The sequence below is a fragment of the Lactuca saligna genome, chromosome 8, assembly GCF_052625555.1.
Source record: "Lactuca saligna cultivar CGN05327 chromosome 8, ASM5262555v1, whole genome shotgun sequence".
NCBI classification, from domain to species: Eukaryota; Viridiplantae; Streptophyta; class Magnoliopsida; order Asterales; family Asteraceae; genus Lactuca; species Lactuca saligna.
Window position 1 is genome coordinate 165,780,956 of NC_136424.1, and position 23,588 is coordinate 165,804,543.

Consider the following 23,588-nt stretch of genomic DNA (forward strand, 5'->3'; position numbering starts at 1 on the left):
ATGTAGGAGTGGCAGTGGCGATGATTATGGTTGCTTCGAGTGTGGTCGGATCGATCATTATAGCAGGGATTGTACTGCTACCATCACCCAGGGATCAGACTTGATATGCTTTCATCGCAGTCAGCGGGGAAACAAGAAGGCCCAATATCCAAGTTTGTCTACAGTGGGACAGGTGATAGCACCTTCCCCTGCGAAATTGAGGATCATCGACGGCCGTCAGGGCCGGGCAGAGGCTCCTGCAGCGAGGAGCGGGGATTTCTTGTTTACTACAGAAGAGGCATGAGCAGCTTCCGATGTTACAGGTGTGTATCTTTTGCTTTCCTATCAGTTTTTATTTCTGATTTTATTGTCATTGTCTTGCATCTATATGAGTAATTGTATCCTGGAGTTATAGTTTCTGCTTATGATCGGGTTATATGTCATCTGCATACCATGATTCTCAGAGTAGTAGTGTAAGGTCATCTCCTTATATAGTGGGTTCTCAGGATGTGGTAGATGTAGCAAGTGCGATTGGAACTTGGTAGGTGTTATGTTAGTCTTCATAAATCGTATTTCTTTAGTGTTGGTTAGGTTTGGGAACACTAACATTGGTAAGCGTTGGTCTCCAACAGATTGATCATTGAATAGTAAAAAGGATTGGGAATCATTCTAGTTTTGTGTGTTGTAAGATACTAGTTGAATCAGAGTGGGGGAGAATCATTTACGTATCCAGGAATAGAAGTAGATGAGAAACTAGGATGAGTTCGCATTTCCATTGGGTAGGAAGATGGCCCAAGTGGCTGTATGGTTCAAGGAGTGTGAGAGTTGCAAGTTTGGGAAACTTCCCCAATTTTGGGTTCACGTCTTCTTAGTGTTTTATAGCATGTGTTGGGGAATCAGATTGGGAATTCCCGTCAGGACGTAATTTCAGTCAGGATGCTAGACCGCGTGAGTGCTCGACTTGGGACGTGTTCAGATTGGTAATCAACGGTAAGACCATGTTCATCGGTTGAGTTAGCGTGGGAAGTATTATAAGACTGTGGGATAGTCGTAGCATTCACCAGCAGCCAGATAGCATGGAAGTGTTATACGACTACGAGACACCCGTAGCATTTTTCATGCAGACAGATAGTGTGAGGAAGTGTTGTTAGACTACAGGATAAGTCGTAGAATTTACAGGTTCATTCAGATAAGCTAGATCCAGGTGGGTTAGTTCGCAGGATCGTGGAGAGGCCACAACAAGATTGGAATCAGGAAAGGATAGGTAGTGGGAATTTGAGGTTGAGTTGGGCCTGTATAGCCCTAGATAGATGGGACCTGTGGGAAAGGCCGCTCCATGATACAGTTTGGGTGGGACTCGTGGGTGAGATCCGTGTGCTTATAGCATTGTAGGTGGGAACTGGCAGTGACCGTTGGGGTCAAGGAATGGGGTCGGGGATCCCAGGATTTATAAAGCCAAGAGTGGCAGTAGATAGGGAAATTTTGATAGCCAAAGTTTTATTCGGAAGTCGCGGGAAGCGACTAAGAGAGTGTTCATTGGCTCAGCAACCGGGTGGGAAACCTGTATTCCAGATAGTTGACAGTTAATTTGGGACCTGGGAGGTCTCGGTTCATTTAGAAAGTGGATGAAAGGCATAACGATGTTCGGGCAGAAGAAGTGATGTGAGGATTCTTGTGTGTGGGGTAACTTGCAGATCGAAAGAATGAAGACACTTACAGTTAGACTAATCAATCTCAGAGTAATTGACTTGACCCTATTACACAGCTCTCTTCTGAGTCTAACCATTGCAGGTATGAATCTTCTACTCGAAGGATTATCTGAGCCTTCTATCAAGTATAATTGTCCTTCAGATGGTTATGTGTGGGCAGTCTATCAGGGAGACAGACCACTATAGATTTCAAATTTCGGATAGGAAGAGGTGGTTTTGCAGGAGTTCAGGACTTGTTTTCTTCGAGTTGGAATTTTGGTTTGGGTTCGGTTATCTCGGGAAGGTTGTTTTCTATGCAGAATCATCAGTTACCCAAGTTTTTATCAAGGTCATAGTGCTCCTAAGGCTTCACCTTGTAGGGGTGACATCTGATATAAGGTAGCGAGGCCTGTAGAAGCGGCATGTGAGTGGTATCCGAAGGGATTGGCAGCGGCAGACTTCGTGGACGAAGTCTAGTTTAAGTGGGGGAGATTTGTAACATCTCGGGAATTATAAGATTCATATGGCATGCATAAGCTTGAATCAATTAAGTATGGAAGTTTTTCAAGCCTAGGACTTTAATTGCTAGTTTGGTGTTGGGGGAAAGGCTCGAACGCGGGTCGTTCATATCTTGAACGCTCAGCATTCAGTGCATGAAGTTGGACATGGAGGCCAAGACGAACATGGGGCGTACCAAGGAGGAACACAATGCTTTCACCTTTTGCACTCAAAACCCTAAGTGTGCAGTATCTAAGCAACCTAAGACCCAAGGCTCTTCATTCTCTCGAATGCTAACCCTAATTGTGAGTGTGTGAGATTGGAAGACCATCCTTGAGTGTATTTTAGAGTTCTTGAAGAAGAATGACAACCTTGGAGTCTCGTTTATCAAGGAAGAGCTTTTGGATCCAGGTTCTCCAGCTCATTTGTAAGCCTCAGAAGGTATAAAGTTTCTATCTTGCTATCTTATAGCTTAAGATCTAAATTAGGGCTTGGTTTGACTTCTTATGATCATATGGATTCTCTTTGGGAGTTTAAGCTACTCCAAGAGCCTAGGGTTGAAGATCCTCACATTTTTGAGTTGTTAGAGTCATAAAAATGGTAACTTGATGGTTGAGTACAAACCATGCAAAGGTTTTGGGTCTTGGTTTATGGATTGGAAACCTTAATGGATGTTTGGGTCCTTTTTGGGCCATGAAAAGGTGCCAAGTCAAGGACTTTATGGATTAAGACTTTGATAGGAAGCTATTTTGAAGATTTAAGCTTTGGACTTAAAGTATTAAGTCATTTGTGTGTTTTTGGTTTCTGTTCTGGAATGTCGTGCGTAAGGATAAGGAACGTCGCGCGTTCCGGCTTGGTGTCATGATGGATGGTCCGGTGATGAACGCCCAGCGTACCATAAGGGAATGCCTAATGTTCGTGTCACCAGAGGACTTTTTGGGTGTAACACCCATAAAATTCAAGCCAATTTAAAAAATTTTAACCCATTCAAAAACCATTAAGTTATACAACTTGTTTTCAAAATAGTTTAAACATCAGAGTATCCCCAGAACCAAATCACAAAATCATGAAATATGAGGAGCGGCACGATCACGCCTTTGCCTTGCCACGATCTCCTGATGTACCTGAAACAATAAACTGAAACTGTAAGCCTGAAATCTTAGTGAGTTTCCCCCAAAATACCAACCACATACAACCATAATCATATCATATCATATCACAATACAGAACAGCCATGCCTCTCAAGTCTGCAGTGTGACTAGTCTGCCCTCAACAGGCCTTCTGTCCACCTGGTCCACTCTCTGGGTCTACAGTATGAATGGACCGCCCGCACCAGGCCCTCAGTCTATCTGGATCTATCCCGAGCCTTCGGTATGACTGGATCGCCATATGGGACTACAATCTATCTGGACCGCTCGTAGGGTATGTTGGCCTTTAGCACAAAGTAGGACCTCCTCAACCCAAACATCAAGCAAATAACCATGTGCCCATATAACAGTTAATCACATCACATTCGATAGACAAACAAATCAATCTAGCAGATCATAAAGCATAGCAACATCCTAACCAGGATAACGACGTAACCGGTCACTAACATAGCATCATCCTATATACCAGGATACCGACCTAAACCAGGTCACTAACATAATATTGTCCTAATTACCAGGATGCCGATCTAAACAGATCAATAAGCACATCAAACAATACACGTACAGATATCAGATATAACTATTTCACAAATCATCGATCATAGTAATCTCTCATAACCAAAACACCGACCTAACCAGGTCACTAACATATCAATCCTAACGGATCATAAGAGCATGACAGCATACTGTCTATCCGGATACCGATCTAACATATCATAACCACATGTAGCATATTGTAACCATGATAACAACTAAAAGGATCGGCATTGGTGCCTTAGACCCTATTGATATAGTGAGGATAACTCACCTTGCAACTGTCGAACTGAATCACGAGAGCACAATCCCGAAGCACTGCCTCAAACTCCAACACCTATATCCATCAATAACCATTGACATAAATATCCAAATTACCATAATATCCCTGAAGGTCAAAGTCAACCTTCCGATTGACTCTACTCGCCGAGTCACCCCATGACTCGTCGAGTTCAACAATCTCCGAATCTCATCCTGACCAACTCGCTGAATCACCACTCAACTCACTGCTCTGAGTCTTAACCAGAAAAGGTTGAAGGTTCTGCTTGTGACTCACCGAGTCCAAGAATAGACTCGTCGAGTCCACAACAATCTTCATCAGACTCGACGAGTTGTTCTTCAACTCGCTAAGTCCAAGCTCATTATCATACGACTCGCCAAGTCACCTATGTGAATCACCGAGTTACTACACAACTCAAGCCTAAAACCCTAGCCTAACTCGCCGAGTCATCTCCTAGACTCACCGAGTTCAAACGTTCATGTCCAAAATCGAGAGATTCGAGCTACTCCTTTGCTCCAAAAAATAGATCTGGATCTCTAGAGTCCATTAGCAACATAAAGTTGCTACCTTTACGTGTGTCATGCCCCATTACTCCAAAAACCAAGCTACAAAGGAACTTAACTCCTAAGGAATGGCTTTTGCATAACAACTAGAAAGGCTTTCTGCATCAGTGATCCACATAGAACTCAGATCTGGAGTTTCAACTCCAGATCTAACTCATGCACCAAGATCTCATCAATATTTCTCCAACCAAACCCTGAAACTCCATGAAAATGGAACTAGAAAGGAGAAGGCCAAGGATAACGATTCCTTACCTCCAAAATGACCTCCCACTGAAGTATAATCCGGATCTCTTCAAGTCTCCTTGATCCAAGCTTCTTGATCTTCAAGATCCCTTCACAAATCACACCAATTTGGTTCCAAGGCTTCTCACAAACGAAATTAGGGTTTCTGGATCTCAAAGGGGGCTAAGGGGGCTGAGGGGAGGACATTAAGTCATTTAAATAGGGTGCAAACCTGAAGATTAGGGATTTTTCCTCATCCAGCACCGACTCGGCGAGTCCAGCCGCCGACTCGGCGAGTCAGGCCACTTAATCACGTGCCCGACACTCGCTTCGACTCGACGAGTCAAGAGACCTACTCGCCGAGTCCCATCCTGTATTTTCATATAGCACCGTTCAACTTCTTGCTTCTGAACTTGGGATGTTACATTGGGATTTTGGTCTCGAACTTGGTTTGGGGTTTGGCCTTTCTATTTTGGTCCATGAGTGGACTAATCTGATTAAATTTCCCAGTTGGGCCTCAGGAGTTGGGGTTGGGCCTTTGTGGGCCCAGTTTAGAATTTAGACCTTAGAGGACCCAGTTGGCAGTTGGGCTTTAGTGGGCCCAATAGGCTTGGTCATTTGAGCCATTAGAAAATTATTATTATTGGATAAGAACCATGGGGCTTTTGAGTAAGGCCCATATTTAGTTGGGCCCAATTTAGAATATTGGGCCATTAGTTGGCCATTAGTGGGCTTGAGAAGTCTACCTAGTATTGGGCCTGTCATGTTATCGTTTTGGGCCTTAGGGATGGACTAAATTAGATTAGGGGTAAAATGGTAATTTTACCCTAAGAAGGATTATTCGGCCTTATGGAAGTGTTTATCTTTTGGGCCAAGTTTTGGGTAGATTTCATTTTGAGACAAGAGTATGTGAGGGGTGGAATGGTCTTTTACCCCAGTGAGGACTAATGGTTAAGTTATGAGAATCCCGAACTTATCTAATTTGTATGATTATCAATAGCTTGGGGAGTCGAGAGATCAGCAGTTTGGGGATCTGCCAGCTAACAGCCAGAGGTTTATCCCTGGGATTCTGCATTCAGCTTTGTGAGGTGAGTTTTCTCCTGTAGGAATGGGTCGAAGGCACCAATGTCGGCTCGTTTATGTATGTTATTATGTTCCAAACTAAGGTCTGATGTCGGGCAATGCCAATGTAAGTTATTATGTTTCCGGATTCCAATCTGATGTCAGGCGGTGCCCGAGGAATGTTTGTATGTTTGATGTCTTCGTGATTTTTGCATGTGCTTGTTTTATATGCTTCCAAATTTCGGTCTGATGCCAGGAAAAGCCCGAGGAATGTTTATATGTATGTTTCTGAACTACGGTTTGATGTCGGGTGGTACCCAATGAAGGAATGCATGTTTAGTTATACTTGTATGTGTCTGGTGGGGAGACAAGTGTGGGCGGGGTCCCGTATCTCATCACTAGTTAGAGTGGACAGGGTTTCATATCTCATCATTAGTAGAGTAGTGGAGGGGCCCATGATAGGCGACGCCTTAGGATTGGAATATATAGTATTATGTATGATTCCTTCTGTGCTAGCATGATTATATGTTATTTTTTGTATGTGTATAGCAGGCAGGGCCCAGTGACAGGCGAGGCCTGGGAGAAACAAATATGTATACCGAGTGGGGCTTGATGCTAGGCGGGGCCTGATACCGGACTTTGTCCGATGTTGGGCAGGGCCCGAGGAAGGGGTGGGGGACCAATTTATGTGATTATGTGTATGATATATGGTAGTTTGGGGAGACTCACTAAGCTTTGTGCTTATAGTTTTCAGTTTTTGTACTTCCGATAGCAAGAGGAAGAGCTCGGGATGACTGCAGTGCACACACCATTTGTTTAGCCTGTGATGTTTTTACTTTGATATGTTTGACATATGTTTATGATATTTTAAGATACATGACTTCTAATTTTTATGTGATGAATTGTTAACTATGATTTTATTAATGATTTAAAACGAAACTTTTGGTCCGTATTTTGGGATGTTTCATGTCACCCCGATGAAAATCCTTAGGCTAGGTCCCTTATAATAGATGCTTTAGGGACGTAATGTGAGGATAACCAGAATGAGTAATTGGGTTGAATGATTTGATGAAATTAAAAAACTTAATTATTTTGGGTTTAATACCCTATGTGTTTACCAAGCTCCCAAGCCTGACCCACTCAGTTTCTTGAATACATGTAGTGGCAAAAGAGCACATGAGTGATGGTTTGATGAGAGATCAATGGATTATAGGCCTTTAGAATAAATAGATGTTGTAAGGCTTATGTTGTTTCTGTTTATGTTTTTTGATTTGTATTGACAATGACATTTCGAGGTTTTTAATATAATGAAAATACATTTCTTCGGAAATGATTTGATAAATTTTTTATCATATTTTTGGGAACAAATTCCGCAACATATTTCTTCAAAAGTATACTCTAATTTTCAAATAAAGCATAAACAAATCGGTCATTCTGGTCGTGAAAATGGGGATGTCACACCTAGGATGAGGCGTTTGCATGCACTTGATTGTCAACGTATTCTCGATGTTACTAATGTATGTAGTTTAGACCACCTTATAATTTATAATTTGATATGACATAAATAACTTACGATTAACCTTTATATATTGTTTTTTTATGCAATGTCCCCGTAGCAAGTTGTTGCAGCCTACCGCACAAGAGCGTTCTACTAGGTAGTGGATTGAGAGTGTCGAGTGGATAAATGTTGCATATTATGCTAATGTTTGAGTTATGGTTTTCTTTGTCAAGGTTTTAAAACAATTTCCTTTTGAGGATGTAGCAAAAACAAGTTTATCCTTTCGAAAAACATTTTGTAGAATATTATGATATCGTACAAACATCACTACATGTTCTTTAAATCAACAGTATCATATTGTTGGCTACCTTTTTGACTAGTATGTCTACTCTTAGACTTAACGTTACTTTTGCCACTTGATTTGGTCCTACTTGAAGATTCAATTTTTATTGACTCTGTAGGAAATGAAATTTCACAGCTTCTGTTTGTGTGACCGATCCTTTAGCAACGACTACATTTTTTCTTAATCGGACATTCACCTTGGGATGGGAAACGGTTATGGTTTTTAGGTTGTCGGGCTTGTCATTTGTCCTTCAATGGTGGCAAAACAACCATGACTTCATTTGGTTCTTCGTATTCAGTTGGAACTAGCATAGGAAACACAATCTCTACATATTTTGATCGATATGTTTCCATTGTGAAGTATGACGACACCCATGCACTACAATGTTGATATTAGTTCCTTGAATATTGGCATAAGGTATACCCAACAATTACCATTTCCACACATACAATAATGACTTTCCAAGTTTACTATACCATTTTTCATTTGGTCAGACAGGTCAGTCACCTCATTTCTACTTTGATCAATCCGGTATACCCGAAAAGCAGAAGATTTGTTGATCCTCCTGTCGATGACCTTCTCAACATACTTAATAACATCCATTTTGCTTATAGTTATAACAAACATTTATGTATATGTTGTAATGCATAGTAAATTACACTAAAATTATAATTGAAGTATTGCAATATAGGGAAACACTTACCTCCAACATTACGTCACTAGCACCATCATTGTTGCATAGTTGCTCGAAAGAAATCGATCAAGATTGTTATCAGTAGTTTCTGTGCATCTCTTGGTAATGCATTGACGGACTCGGAACTGTTTGATGTCATAATATTGTACCAAACCACATGGAAACATGACCTTGCCCATCTCTCATTACCGATTCTGTCTAGCCATGTCAAACCATCATCATTTAGTGCACGACGTAGCCTACTCAAGCTTTTTTTGAAATCAGATTCTCGCTAAGCCTTTGCAGCCTCCCAAAACAAAATCTTTGTTCTCTCTTGCTTGTCGATCTTTGCTCTAATATTCATCTACAAATGGAGACAGTAGAGTCCATGATATGAATTCGGGAACACAGCTTGAATGGTCATTTCAATTGAAGTGGATCTATCTGATATGATAGCTAAGATGGCATGTCCCCAATACATTCTTTTAGTCTTGATAAAAACCAAATCCATGACTCTTCACTTTCAGTTTTCCCAACGCCAAATGCAATGGGGAGGATTTGGTTATTCCCATCCATGCCTACTGCTAAGAACATGGTGCCTAAGTATTTCGCTTTAAGGTGTGCGCCGTCAATGATAATAATAGGACGCAAACATCTTTGAAACGCTCGAACCTAAAAAGTCATTAATAATCTAATTATAATGAACGCATGTGTATGGACATTAAATATAAAGAAGTATGTATATAAAATATATTACCGTGCAACCGATAGCCATGAAAAAGTATTCAAATTTGTTATCATCACTCGTCTTCATATGTGTAACCGTCCCTGGATTCTTATTCTCCAAGTTGTAATAGTATAAAGGTAGTCTTTGAAAGCTTTCTTCAAGTGTCCCTCTCAATAGATTTAGAGCATACATTTTAGCATTCCATACTTGCCGGTATGAAATATGTACACAAAGACGGTCTATTTAAAGTTCGTTGTATCTGTTTCTCCCGCAACATATTATCGGTACTATCAGCTAATATGCCCTTCGAGAAGTGATCCAATACCTTTTTGTTGGCTTGTCGATGATGGGGACGTAGATACGCTGGCAAGTATGGAATGCTAACGAAGTTGATATCATTGTTTATATCTACACCAAAGCATATGTCCAGAGCAAGATACGCTGCTATTGCCCTCCACTAGAAACTAGAACTCGAAAGAAACATGTATACTTACTTATTCCAGAATGTTTATGGAAAGTATCGAACACACAAATGTATTGCATATTCGGAAGAAAAATGTAGAAAAACCCTAATTCTAGCTCTCTGGAGCGTACGGCCGTTCTGGATTTCAGTCCGGAATACACTTTTTCAATCTGGAAGATATGAAGTGTCAGATTTCGGACCTCATCATCACCAACCGGTACCCACTTCGGAACAATATCATAAATACTTCGGAATCAGGGGCGTAGCTAAGCTTCAACAAGGTAGGTCCTAGGACCTACCTTTTTTTTTAATACAACAAATATATATAGAAAATATGAAGGACCTATCTCATTTTTGCTAAAAAAATCCACCTAGTTTTGCTAAAAGGCGTAACTATTTTAGTTTTATTTGTATAAGGAACCATGTGGTTTTTGGTTCTAGATTCACCTCTGTTCGGAATATCGTATTACAGATCACACATCCGGAACAAAACTCCGTTCTCCGGAATATGGTATTTCGGATCAAGTTGTTATTTTCAAAAAAATATATATATATTAGTTATTTTTATTAAATGGTTGTTTATAATGGTTAAATTACTCAATTTCCAAAAAAAAATAATACTATTAGTTACTATATAAAACTTAAATATAATAAGATGACAGAAATCGTATCCGTTAAGGCTGAAAGACGTGGTGGTCGTTTGCAGTTTGCAGAGAGTTAGAGTTGTACGAAAAACCAAACATTCTCCTGCATTTTGGATTATGCGGACTGTAATTCCAATTGCTAATGCTCGTAATCTTCTTCATCAAGCGTCGTATAACAATCACACTTCATCATCACTCTCATTCCCAGTCTTTCGCCTCGCTGCCGGTAGCCTTCAGCGCAATGTTCATCATGCTTTATGTTTCCACCCTCGTCCTCTATCCATTTTTTGGATCGTCAGAGCTGACAAACCTCAAAGAATACAATCGGCTCGAGCCACTAAGGATGATCAATTGCCATTGGAGCGTGGAGGTCAGAAAGATTTGGGTGGAGTGGGGGCGGAAGAAGCTACCCTTTTAGGAGAAAACAGTGGCATTATCTCCGCCTGTTTTGTTGGTCTCCTCACTGGCCTCTGTGTTGTTCTCTTCAACAACGCGGTATGCGATTTCCCCTTGTAATTCTTCTAATTTTGCATCAAAATGTCACAATCTGCTAATGAGTAATTTGTATTAGGTGCACGAAATCCGTGATATTTGCTGGGACGGAATCCCATCTCGAGGTGCTTCATGGTTAAGAGAGTTGCCAAACGAGAAAATGTGGATGCGAGTAATCTTGATACCCACTTGTGGAGGATTAATCGTTAGCTTGTTGAACATTTTTCAAACTACCTTTTTAGATGAAGGAGATTCAGCAGATAGGTTAAAAGCTGTTATGAAACCGATACTGAAAGGGGTAGCAGCTGCTGTAACACTTGGAACTGGGAATTCTCTTGGCCCTGAAGGTCCAAGTGTTGAGATTGGCGCATCAGTTGCTAAAGGAATCGGTTCATTGTTTGATAAAAATGCTCAAAGAAAACTTTCTCTTAAAGCTGCAGGATCAGCTGCTGGAATTTCATCTGGTTAATTCTACTTTCTTTTCTTCTGTGAGATCTAATTTCCAATATCGATCATGTTCATGTTCTCTATTAATCACTTACACAATAACATGTATTCTTGTTGATTTGTGGGATTTGATTTCAGGGTTCAACGCTGCTGTTGCTGGATGCTTTTTCGCTGTTGAATCAGTGTTATGGCCATCACCTGCTGAGTCATCATTATCACTCACCAATACAACATCAACAGTTATTCTCAGTGCTGTGATAGCTTCTGTAGTATCAGAAATCGGCCTTGGATCTGAACCTGCATTCACTGTTCCAGATTATGATTTCCGTTCAGCAACCGGTATTTGTTCAAAATTACAATTTTACCCTTCTAGGTAATCCCAAGTCCCAACTCTAACATCTTCTTCAACCTTTTTGTTTCAGAACTTCCATTATACCTTCTATTAGGTATCTTTTGTGGGCTTGTATCTTTAAGCTTTTCTTCATGCACATCATGGATGATGATGACAACAAACAAGATTCAAAACACCTTCTCCATACCAAAACCAGTATTCCCAATACTTGGTGGCTTTACAGTTGGGCTCATAGCCTTGTTGTATCCAGAAATTCTCTATTGGGGATTTGAAAATGTTGATACCCTTTTAGAGACACGACCCTTTGTGAAAGGTCTTTCAGTTGATCTTTTATTACAACTAATAGCAGTTAAAATAGTAGCAACATCATTTTGCAGAGCATGTGGATTAGTAGGAGGATATTATGCTCCATCTCTTTTCATTGGTGCAGCTACTGGAATGGCATATGGGAAAATATTCGGTTCTTTCATTCCTCAGTTTAACTCAATCTTTCATATATCAGGCATGGAGGTTGCATCACCACAAGCATATGGCCTTGTAATATTCATTACTTTTATAGTTTTATTAATATACAAAAAGATGAGAATAATAATAGGGAAATTTTTGTAGGTTGGGATGGCTGCTACACTTGCAGGGGTGTGTCAAGTGCCACTTACTTCAGTGTTGCTTTTATTTGAGCTTACACATGATTATCGAATAGTGTTGCCACTTTTGGGAGCTGTAGGGTTATCTTCATGGATAACATCAAGGTCTTTAAAGAAAAAGGATGATGGTGAAAATGATTTTTCAAAAAAGAAAGAGAATGAAAACAATAATAAGTTTGGGACGAAAGAGCTTCTTGTATCGGAAGCCATGAGAAGAGAGTATGTGAGTGTGGTAATGAGCACCATGTTAATGGAAGTAGTGGCTTTGATGCTTGGAAATAACCAATCTTATGTTCTCATAGTTGATGATGATAACCTCTTGATAGGTTTACTCACACTTGGAGATATACAAGACTTTTGTAAATTATCACAACAAACTAACAAAATACCTCAGGAACTGATTGTGTCTGAAGTATGTTCACTGAAGAATGACATGTGTAGATTCCCACAAACTGTAACACCAAAGATGAGTTTATACTCAGCTGAAGTGATTATGAATATGCATGGTGTAACTCACTTGCCAGTTATTTCAGAAGAACAGAAAGCCTTCCCAGTTGGAATCTTAGATAGAGAATCTATCAGTTTAGCTTGCAGGTTTCCCAAAAAAATTCATCTCATGTGATTATTGTCAAAAAATAAAAGTAAAAGATTCATATAAATTGTCGTTCTAAATGGTGTAGGGCTTTGGAAACAAGAGAACACCTTGTATGGTTTTCCACACTCAACAAACCCACAACTTGATTTAGAGAGAGGTATGTAGTGTATTAGTATTACAGTATTGTACTATTAATATAGTACAATACTGTAATACTAGCGGTACTAGTAGTACACTACTGTACTACTAGTACTGTAATACTAGCCGTGTAGCATTGTACTAGTATAGTACTATGCTATAGTACAATACTTTATAGTTTACTAGTAGAGTATTGATACTCATGATAATGGGACAAAGGTTGCAATAAAAATGTGATATAAGGATATTAAAGGACATGACAGGTTGTACTATGTTAATTGGACAAAAAAAATTATCATCGAAAATAGCCCTAGAAAGTTGACTTTACACTTGTGTGTGGTATTTTATGATTTCTTCTATTGGTTTTTTGCAATAATGAATTTTTTTGGTGTACAGATATAATTTTTAGGTGCATGCCAATGTGAGGAAACTTCAAGGGGAAAATGAAAGATGTTAATAGAGAAATTGGTTTGGGTGTAGTTTTATACAACATTCAAGTTGACGTGTTTATCCAAAAGAAATTGTAAAAAGAAAAGTTGGGTTGCGAGGACAATTCAAAGATATGCTTAAAAAACTAGAAATTGAAAAATATACAAAGATTAGATTAGAAAAGTTAAGAGATCAAGGGATAAGGTGTGGCCTTACAGTTATATGGGAATCTTGGTGTATGTAATGTGTATGTGTGTATATAGCATTTGTTATTGTTTCAAATGTGGTAAAGGAATAAGAATACTCTCAAGTTGTTTTAGATAATTAAGCAGAGACGTGATGGTGATGTGTTCCAATATTTATTATGAAATTTTGATAAATGTGAATTCACAGGTTTTATATATGAATTATGAGCTTGAATATTTGCTATGCTTGTATAATTAAGTTGACATGTTTAGTAGGAGGAACGGGTGTCATAATCTCCTAGGTTCATTATTATTCGGATAAAAACAAATTATTCAATTGGATAATTTGAATTGGGTTATATGGTTTATATATTTGGATTTTTGTATTGGTTTGATTGTTATTATTAGAACCGAATAAACCAGAAAAATGAATGTAGTTATTTCTGTAATATATATTTGTAACTGTTTATTAATTTACGAGAGTTCCCAATGCTTTTATTTTGTCCTAGTTGATTTTGATCGACATTAGAAATATATATGCTTTTATTTTGTCCTAGTTGATTTTGATCGACATTAGAAATATATTGATTTTCCCTAATAACCTAATATTATTGTCTATAAGTACTTTTAAATTATATGTTATTGTGAAACTATAACATTAATTTAATAACGTATATAAACAATAAAACTATATCAAATCAAAATTATGGTTCCAGAAATAAGTTAATGTGAAAAAACTCTGTGAAGATTTCTTAAGCTTTTAGATTGATTAATTTGAGATTTGGTGGCATGAAATAGCTTAAAAATTAAGTTTTCCTGCTGTGGAGTCATTTACAAAAGAACTTGGCCAGTCGGTCATCATTAATTTAATAACTTATTTGATAAAAAATGTATAATCACTGGGAATATAAGGGATATATGTGGTTACCGAAGATATAAGAGAATGATCCAATATTTTCATATTTAGCCAAATAACAACTATATCTCAAAATTTGCATGTTCGATTAAACAAATTTAGTATTGGACTAGCTTTATATCAAATAAATATAAAATTTTAATAAAATAAATAAAAATAAAAAGTCATTTGGAGCTCATATGTCGGATTTCAAACTAATGATGACAAAGTAAAAAATGCATATCGAAATTTTAAGAACATGGCCGAAATCCAATATCGGTTTTGAAATTTTCAAAAGGATGTCTTAAATCCAAAATATCAAGAAATTAATTCGTTATTTACAAAATCTAACAAAAAAATATTGAAGAATCATACCACAAGTTGAAGCAGAATACAATATAACTGCATAAAAATGTCATTGAATTAAAAATCCGATAATAACAAACATTTCATATCTAAAGGGGTAAAGAAAAAACAAATTACAAGTTTTTAGGTGTAAATGAGAGAAAAATCAATATATATCATCCAAAATCTAAAAATGCCTAATTGTGAAATTGATGGTCTTTTTAATAACAAATAACAATTTATATTAATTTTTCATAATAATATGGTAATTTTCGTCGTTATCACTACATAATAACTTTTTCATGAATAATACTTCAGTTTTTCGAAATTAATTTATGGATCAGCTCCCATTTAACAAAGCAAACGAATTTTGGAAAAATATCATTTTAGTGTTTAGGATAAAATTACTATTTTATGACAAAGATAAAAGAGATATTCTATTTTGGTCATTTCTTGATCGTCCTCATAAAAATTGTTACTCAAATATGCAAAAAGCCGGTAGCTTGGGGTTTATGACTTTATGTTAACTTAACCATAATAGGGCAAGAGATTTGTCACTCCCAAATCCCAATCCCGACTGATAGGTGTCGCCGACGAATTCCTGCTCGAGTCACCAGACGTCCGTTCTACTCAGCCGGGAGGTGATTACACTTCTTTCTCGATTCCTCAAATCGTATACTTCATTATTTGATATAATACTTCTGTTAAAGGTGTTCAATGTTGCCTTTTGGTTTCAATTTTCCACAATATGTTCATCCGAAACCCTACTGTGAAACATTCATCGTTGTGTTGAAGCCGATAGCTGCTTCTTTGTATTTCCAGGAGAGAAGCAAAGGGGGAGATGCCAGAGACGATGCTTTCCGTGTATCGTGTTTGTTTCCTTTGTTTTTCTCTGGACCGAGTGAGTCAGATTGCATATGAGAGAGAGAGAGAGAGAGAGAGAGAGAGAGAGATGGAATTAGATCGAGAACAAAAAGAGAAAAGGGTTTTGTCGAATTAATAAATTCTTAAAAAGGTTTTTCTCTATTCCAGGCTTCATCCTGCATCCGGATTCCGGCGATCGACAGATGAGTATACGGAGGAGCCTTGGGAATGATGGTGATCAGCATGTTATTGATTATCTGAAGCGAATGCAAACAGAGAATCCAAGTTTCTTCTATGCAATTCAATGCGATGGTGAGCAGTCTAATCGGAATATCTTTTGGGTTGATTCATCGTTCAGGATGAATTACAGTTATTTTGGTGATACTGTTAGATTAAACACTTCATACGTAGCCCATCAGTTTAGGGTTCCATTGATCTCCATAACTGGGCTCAATCACCATGGTCAACCAGTTCTATTCGGTTGTGGATTGCTTCATTATGAATCTGATTCTTCTTACATTTGGCTACTCCAAAATTGGCTCCATGCAATGTCAGAAAACCACCCTGTCTCCATCACAACCGAACCCAATCATCACATTCAGATGGCTGTTTCACAGGTTTTGCCCCAAACCCATCATCGATTCTGTAAATGGAGCATATTTAGAGAAACCCAACAGAAACTCTCTCATATTTATCAAACACGACCTTCGTTCGATAAAGATTTTGGGAATTGCATTCATGAAACAGAGAAAGTAGAAGAGTTTGAATCTTGTTGGCAATCTCTTCTTAAAAAATACTCCCTGATAAACAACGAATGGCTTCAATCAATCTACAATGCACGTCATCAATGGGTTCCTGTTTACCTCCAAGACACATTTTTTGGAGAATTATACACAAAAATCCCCGAACAAACCCTAAATTTGTTCTTTGATGGTTACATGGACCCCACAACATCAATACAATCTGTAATCAAACAATACGAAGCTGCAATATCATATTGGAATGAGATGGAATTAAAAGCAGATTTTGAAACAACAAACACAATGCCACTTCTTAAAACCCCATCTCCCATGGAAAAACAAGCTGCCAATCTTTACACCAGAAGGGCATTTTTGAAATTTCAAGAGGAACTAGTCGAGACCCTTGCAAACCCTGCAACAAAACTTGAAGATAACGGAGCTTTCACAACATTTCAAGTGGCTAAGTTTGGGGAAGAACAGAAACATCAGAAAGGGTATATTGTGAGGTTTAATTCATTTGAAATGAAAGCTAATTGCAGTTGCCATATGTTTGAGTTTTCAGGCATTATTTGTCGACATGTTTTATCGGTTTTTAGAGCAAAAAATGTCCTTACACTTCCTTCTCAGTATATTTTGAAGAGGTGGACAAGGGATGCTAAGAGAGGTGGTGAAATTGTAGTATATGGTCAAGAATTACCAAATGATTCTTGTTGTAATTCTTTGAATGCAAGATATAATAGTTTAAGGCATGAAGCTATAAAGTATGTGGAAGAAGGAGCTAAGTCTATATCTGTTTATAATGTGGCATTGGAAGCTTTACAAGTGGCTTCAAAGAAAGTTTCTGCTTCAAAGAGACAAAGTTTGATGATGAACAATGGTGTGGTGTTAAATGGAGAGATGGATCTTGGTAATGGAAGTCAAGAAATGGCGTATCAATCTAGAGTAAGTAACTTGTTTCTTGTAGTTACAATTTTTATTTGTGTGTATATGTAGCTTAAGAGATTAAGTCATCATGTATATCCATTAAGTGTGGTTTGGTGTTTTTAGGGTGAGAAGGAAAAGAAAATCCGGGAATTGAGTGCTGAGCTGGAGGATACAAATAAAAAATGTGAAGCATATCGTGCGAATCTATTGGCTGTTTTGAAAGATATGGAGGAACAGAAGCTGAAGCTCTCAGTTAAAGTGCAGAATGCAAGGCTAAGCTTAAAAGAATGAGTTGCTTTCATCTGTTTTTTGGCCAAAAGCATGTTTGCTTTGATCTTTTTAACCTCCACCAAAAGTGAAACCCATGTACATCAAAATCAAGCCACATATTAGTAGAAATATTTGTTGCAATAAAGAAATTCGGAAGGAAATCTTGTTTTTCATCAATTGCCTTTTTTTCTTTGCCATAAGAATATCGTCTTTGGATCAAGGGACGTGAAACTAGATTGTTGGTTCTAAAAAGACCGAAGAAAGTGAAAAGAAAAAATTGGATTGGGGTTTAGGGTTTAGTGTTTATATTTTGCTTGATATGATAGTTGGGTAGCACAAGCACCTGTTTGATTCCAATTAATAGCTTCAAATAAATTCTTGTGCAATAAACATGTAAGTTCTTACATTGTTTGATGACATGACAACCTCCTACTAAAAACTTTAAACTAAAAGCCGATACAAAATGAGCATATATGTAGATAATGAAAAACCATGACTTGCTTATCTCATGTGCGCCAATAAAAAAAAAAAATCATTGAAGTATGGGACTTAGATGCAAATGAGTTTTCAATAAGAAAACTTAGATGAATGGAAAGGAACGGCTTGTAACCAAGGGATTTATAAAGGCTCAGTGGTATTGACCATGAAGAAAAAATTTCACTTGTTGCTATGTTAAAGTCGGTAAGGTTTTTATTTGACATATCTGACTATGAATATGACAAATGGATGTCAGTCTTACTTAATGGGAACTAATTAGAGGATATGTAATGATTATTTTTTTTGACATATCTCCAAAGAATCCTAACAAGATATATAAGCTTTAAAAATACATTTAAGGATTTAAGCAAGCTTCTTAGAGTTGGAAGCTTCTATTTGGTGAAAAGAAAAGAGTTTGGGTTTCACAAAAATGAAGATAAGCCATTTGGATACAAGAAGTTCATTGTATTCCCTTATAATGTATGTGGGAAAAAAAAACATCACACCCTTGCAGAAAGTCAAGTATTGTCTAGGAAGATGTTTCTCTACGAAATATGTAGGAGAATTTTCATATATATATATATATATATATATATATATATATATATATATATATATATATATATATATATATATTAGGCATCAAAATTAAGATACATAGAAATAGGTCAAAATGACTAATTGGACTCGGTTAAAGTATGTATATAGATAAAATCATGAAACAGTTTTCAATGAATAAATACACTAGGTGTGAGATCCGTGTATTACACGGATTGATTAAAAAAAATCAAATACAACGATGTAAAATATTAAACATTTTTAAAATAACATTTTGAAATAAATAAGATTACAATGATAAATAATTAAATACTTCCGATTAGGGGTGGCAACTCTCGACACAATCCGTAACCCGACACTGATCCAACCCGAAAATATACGGGTTTGAGTTGAGATTTTTGACCCACCAACCCGTTTATTTCATGGGTTGGGTTGGGTTATCTTTTTGGGTTCACGGGTCAACCCGCCAACCCGTATATATATATATATATATATATATATATATATATATATATATAGACACACACGCATTACAATTTACAATCCCTATCCCGTTTGCCCCCGTTAACATCCTTGCTTGGTTTCTTGATCTATTATGCTATATTACACTAATATTTATTTTTATTTACCGTATTTTTAGCTCGTTTATTTTATTTACTTCATATATTACACTAATTATTCAAATACAAAACATATATTTATTTTTATAAATAAAATAGAGCGTGTGTGAAACCCCCATGGAAGAAAATGCTGCAGATCATCATACCAAATCTTCTCTCTCAGGTTATACACTACGGACATATGCATATCATAGGAATGAGATTTCTATCTTAGTGGGAGTAATGAGTTGATTGATAAAATCCAAATTGTAACATGATGAGTGATGACATATGTTTTGATTTAAAAAGTTAAATGCATATGTATGAATAGCCTTAATTTGTCACAGGAATCACAAAGGAGTTTGAAAGGTATTGTGAAATATTGTTTGATATCCCAAGAGATGGATGATGGATATGGTAAACGATTAAAATCACTTCCCATCTCATTTTCTTCCATGCTTATTATCTCAAGTGTCACATATTGCATAACAAAACAAAACAAAAGATGGGAAGGCTGAAAATGGATGGAATAATAATAATAATGATAAGGAAACTATACATATATGTTGGGCATGGGCAATTGGGCATCATCAAAGAATACTCTTTCAGCCAAGAAAACAGCTACAGCTATCGCTATAATAAGAGAAAAAGAAGAAACTTTACTTTGTTTTGTTTACTTACAAGCAATCTTTCATACTATACTTTATGATCTGGACTTTAAGTGATAGCTGTTGTTTATGGTCTTCAATGTCTCTCAAAACTGAAACCAAGTTGCTCCTATAAACTTCACACTTTCTCCTACCTGAATCCACCTCTTGCTTAAGTTCTTCAATCTTCCTATCCATCTCATCCTACACAACAAACAATCATAACTTATTTATCTCAATACCATCTGTCCTCTTTAATATCCAGCAGAAATTAAATGCAAAATAAAGATTTTAGTTCAAACAAAACGAAAATCCATATAAAGCTATATATAAAGAAACTAACCTCTGATAAATTCTGATCCAAATGTCCACAATGATTACCAATATCCATTTTTGTCAGTGTCCCATTGCTTCTAGAATCTTCCCTGATACGCCCATTAACCATAAAACCTGTTCCTTCATTTTTTGCTGACATGGCAACTTTCCTTGCAGCCTCTTCCAAAGCAACCATGGCCACATTATATGTATCAACAGATTCAGCCCCTTCTTCCACAAATTTAAAAGCTTCATGCCGAAGGGTATTATACCTCACAGTATGTGACTCCAAATAACCAGAAAACGCATCATTACCTCTTTCTTCAAGTATCACACTACTCTTTGCATTTATTGTCCATCTTTTCAAAATATAACATGAAGGAAGTGTAAGAACATTTGTCACTCTAAAAACAGCCAAAACATGTCTGCATAAAAGACCCGAAAATTCAAACATACAGCAACTACAAGTAGCTCTCATTTCAAGAACATTGAAGTTGACACTGTAAGATTTGTTGTCTTCACCAAATTTTGAAACTTGATATGTTGTCACCTCACCGTTGTCTTCTACTTTGGATGCCATTAAAGTAAGTGTCCCGATTAATTCCTCTTGAAATCTCATGAAGATTTTTCTTGTGTAGAGTTCGGATGCTTGTTTTTCCATGGGAGATGGAGTTCTTAAAAGAGGGAGGGAGTTCATTGTGTCATAATCTGCTTTCACTTCCTTCTCATTTCGGCTTTCCAATGCTTTTTCGTATAACTTTATGAATTGATTTAGAGTTGTTGATGCGTTTATATACCCATCAAAATAAGAATTCATGCTATCACTTCTTTGGGTTATAGACATTTCTGCAAAGAAAGTGTCACGTAAATAGACAGGAACCCATTGTTTACGTGAGGTGTAGATTGCTTGAAGCCAATCGTGATCACTAAGATCATATTTATCAACAAGTGACAACCAACAAGCTTCAAATTCATCAACTGAATCTGTTAAATTCACGGATTTATGGAAATCCGCTTCGAAATTTGGGTATTTGAGGAACACGTGAGATAACTTTTCCTGGCATTTCTTGAAGATGTGCCATTTGCAGAAACGGTGACGAGTGTCGGGAAAAACTTGCATGATGGCTGATCGAATGACTGTATCATGATCTGTGGTGATTGATACTGGGAGGCGGGAGGACATGGCTGAAACCCATGTTTTGAAAAGCCAAACGAATGAGGATTCGGATTCGTTTATGAGAAAAGCACAGCCGAATAACACGGGTTGACCATGATGATTGATTCCAGTGAAAGGTGCAAAGGGTAAACGATACCTGTTTGATCTGTAGGTGGTGTCAAATGTGACTGTATCCCCAAAGTGAGTGTAGTTGGATCTTGCTTTTGTGTCAGCCCAGAAGAGATTACCTGTTAACTGTTCTTCATCCCCCTGGACAGCATAGAAGAATGATGGATTTTCTGCTTGCATTTGCTTGAGATAATCAAGGAGAAGCTGTATGTCTCCTTCTAAACTTCTTTGCCTGTTGTTCCTCATGTAGTTTCTACAATCTACCTCTGTGAATCCGACTTTACTGATGCCACCATACTCTTTGATCAAGGCTGACATGATTCTCCTGGGACCCATTCCAGCAGCCTGAAGAGTATCAATCAGAGTTTTAGCAGGACCAGAGATTTGGCGATGGGATCTCAGGCAGTGGACTTGGTCCGGTGGAACTAATTCATGGTTATGCTCTTTCACAAACGTTGACACAATCCATTTCCCTGAATCCTGAATCTTCACAGACATTGATGCTTTGCAACCTACTCTGGTGACAGTTCTAGGTCGTTTAATCTCTCTATCTTTGGTTCGTTTCTCATTTAGGTTGCGAAATCCTTCTTTTGCACAGACAAAGGATCTCTGTATGATGGCTCCATCTTTCCTGGACCTACGGGAGGAGCTAACACGGGTGCTGAACCCTACACGACGAGCATATGAGTTATAGAAACCCTTGGCAGCTTCTTCAGATTCGAATTCCATCCCCTCAAAAGGCTCGAGATCCAGGTCGCGTTGAGGACCGTAAGTTGAAGTATCGAAGAAGAGACTCCCACTGCTGGTTCCGACCATGGCGGCGGTGGGAGAATCATCAGTCATCTCTTCATCGTCGATAATTGCTACTGAATCATCTCCACCGCCTCCTAGTCCTATGTCGAATTCGATCACCTCGTTTTCCATGTCCAATTCCAATCCAGGTCCAATTCGAAACGGATGAAGCTTGAATGACGTAATATAAGTATTTCAGTAGGAATTGAGGTCTTCGAATGAGAATTTGTAGTCTATGTCAAAGCATAAACAATAAAAGTCATGACATAAACCAAGGTTCCATGAGAGGATCAAGTTGGAGGAGCGAACAAGGGAATAACTTACCACCATCATTGATACGCTGCATTGAACAGCTTCATGTGCCTGACTATTATAAATACATGTATAGAAAAAGCTGGGATTGAACAATAACAAGGAAGAATCGGAGAGCTTTGTTCCAGTATTAGGGTTTCTTATAATATGATTAGATGAAAGAGAACGTTCGATTAGTATTGAGTATTGCTATTAACAAGCAGGTCTATCAATATGAGAGGGGAAACGAAGAGTGGAATCGCATTTGGAATCGGTGGTTGCGGATCTCCTCCTCCTCTTTCTTCCTTGTTTCTGGCTTTCTGCTCCTCCTGCGTTTTTACTCTTGAGGTTCGTAGCTTTAGGATCTATTTTGGCTTTAAATTTTTCACTTTCTTGTTTTCCCAAAAGGAAAGAAGAAACAAAATATATGTTTTATTTTTTGGAAACTGAAGTATTGAACCTTTTTTACATATTATTTAGTTCATAAAGTTTCAACGATTTACACTAGTTTCTTCAACTAAAAATATATATTCTCTTAGCAACTCCTAAATGGTCTAAAAACTTCATTATTGATATGAAATAGGTAAACATTGACCATCGTGAAAATCACATTATTCGGGCGTGTCAAGATATTTAGGCACTATTAATATTTTTGACATGTTAAATTGTGAGCCCGATGTTTGAAAATTCTTACTTTAATCGTTTAGATTTTATCTCACCGGTTACAACCCTAAGATCATGAGTTATACTCGGTTACTCACCTCACCACATCCCTCTACCTCAGCACAATCTCTTGAAAACTTCACCACCTTCTCCTTCCACACAAACAATGGTGCGTGCAACATGAGCAACCATTGTTGTCTTCTATACAAAGAAGAGATGAACAAGGAGAAGAAGAAAGATGCAATAGGATAGCAGTCTTACATTAGCCGTGGTCCATTGTGCCACATACAACGATCCATCATTATCATTGCACAACAAG

At 37.7% G+C, this 23,588-nt stretch overlaps 4 protein-coding genes across 5 annotated transcripts; 2 read left to right on the forward strand and 2 right to left on the reverse strand.

The window, feature by feature from the left end:
* Positions 1-8,944: 8,944 nt before the first annotated feature.
* Positions 8,945-9,407, reverse strand: LOC145010272 (uncharacterized). Its single transcript, XM_078968835.1, has 2 exons — positions 9,246-9,407; positions 8,945-9,160 (listed from the first exon to the last, which is right to left on the reverse strand). Exons 1-2 carry the CDS (start codon positions 9,405-9,407, stop codon positions 8,945-8,947), a joined length of 378 nt encoding a protein of 125 aa, XP_078824961.1.
* Positions 9,408-10,337: 930 nt separating this feature from the next.
* Positions 10,338-13,822, forward strand: LOC145010963 (chloride channel protein CLC-e-like). Its single transcript, XM_078969559.1, has 7 exons — positions 10,338-10,817; positions 10,894-11,278; positions 11,400-11,600; positions 11,684-12,150; positions 12,223-12,851; positions 12,938-13,009; positions 13,387-13,822. Exons 1-6 carry the CDS (start codon positions 10,440-10,442, stop codon positions 12,996-12,998), a joined length of 2,121 nt encoding a protein of 706 aa, XP_078825685.1. The 5' UTR covers positions 10,338-10,439; the 3' UTR covers positions 12,999-13,009; positions 13,387-13,822.
* Positions 13,823-15,333: 1,511 nt separating this feature from the next.
* On the forward strand, positions 15,334-17,819 carry FRS9 (FAR1-related sequence 9). 2 transcript variants are annotated; one of them, XM_078970457.1, is made up of 3 exons: positions 15,334-15,485; positions 15,877-17,390; positions 17,496-17,819. In XM_078970457.1, exons 2-3 carry the CDS (start codon positions 15,912-15,914, stop codon positions 17,661-17,663), a joined length of 1,647 nt encoding a protein of 548 aa, XP_078826583.1. In that variant the 5' UTR covers positions 15,334-15,485; positions 15,877-15,911; the 3' UTR covers positions 17,664-17,819. The 2 variants fall into 2 exon arrangements, with proteins under 2 accessions (XP_078826583.1, XP_078826584.1); XM_078970458.1 differs by lacking the exon at positions 15,334-15,485 and having other exon boundaries at positions 15,493-17,390.
* A 1,966-nt stretch (positions 17,820-19,785) lies between these two features.
* Positions 19,786-23,009, reverse strand: LOC145009303 (protein FAR1-RELATED SEQUENCE 5-like). Its single transcript, XM_078968005.1, has 3 exons — positions 22,640-23,009; positions 20,267-22,548; positions 19,786-20,127 (listed from the first exon to the last, which is right to left on the reverse strand). The coding sequence occupies exons 2-3, from the start codon at positions 22,445-22,447 to the stop codon at positions 19,954-19,956; spliced, it is 2,355 nt and encodes a 784-aa protein (XP_078824131.1). The 5' UTR covers positions 22,448-22,548; positions 22,640-23,009; the 3' UTR covers positions 19,786-19,953.
* Between the last annotated feature and the right edge of the window lie 579 nt (positions 23,010-23,588).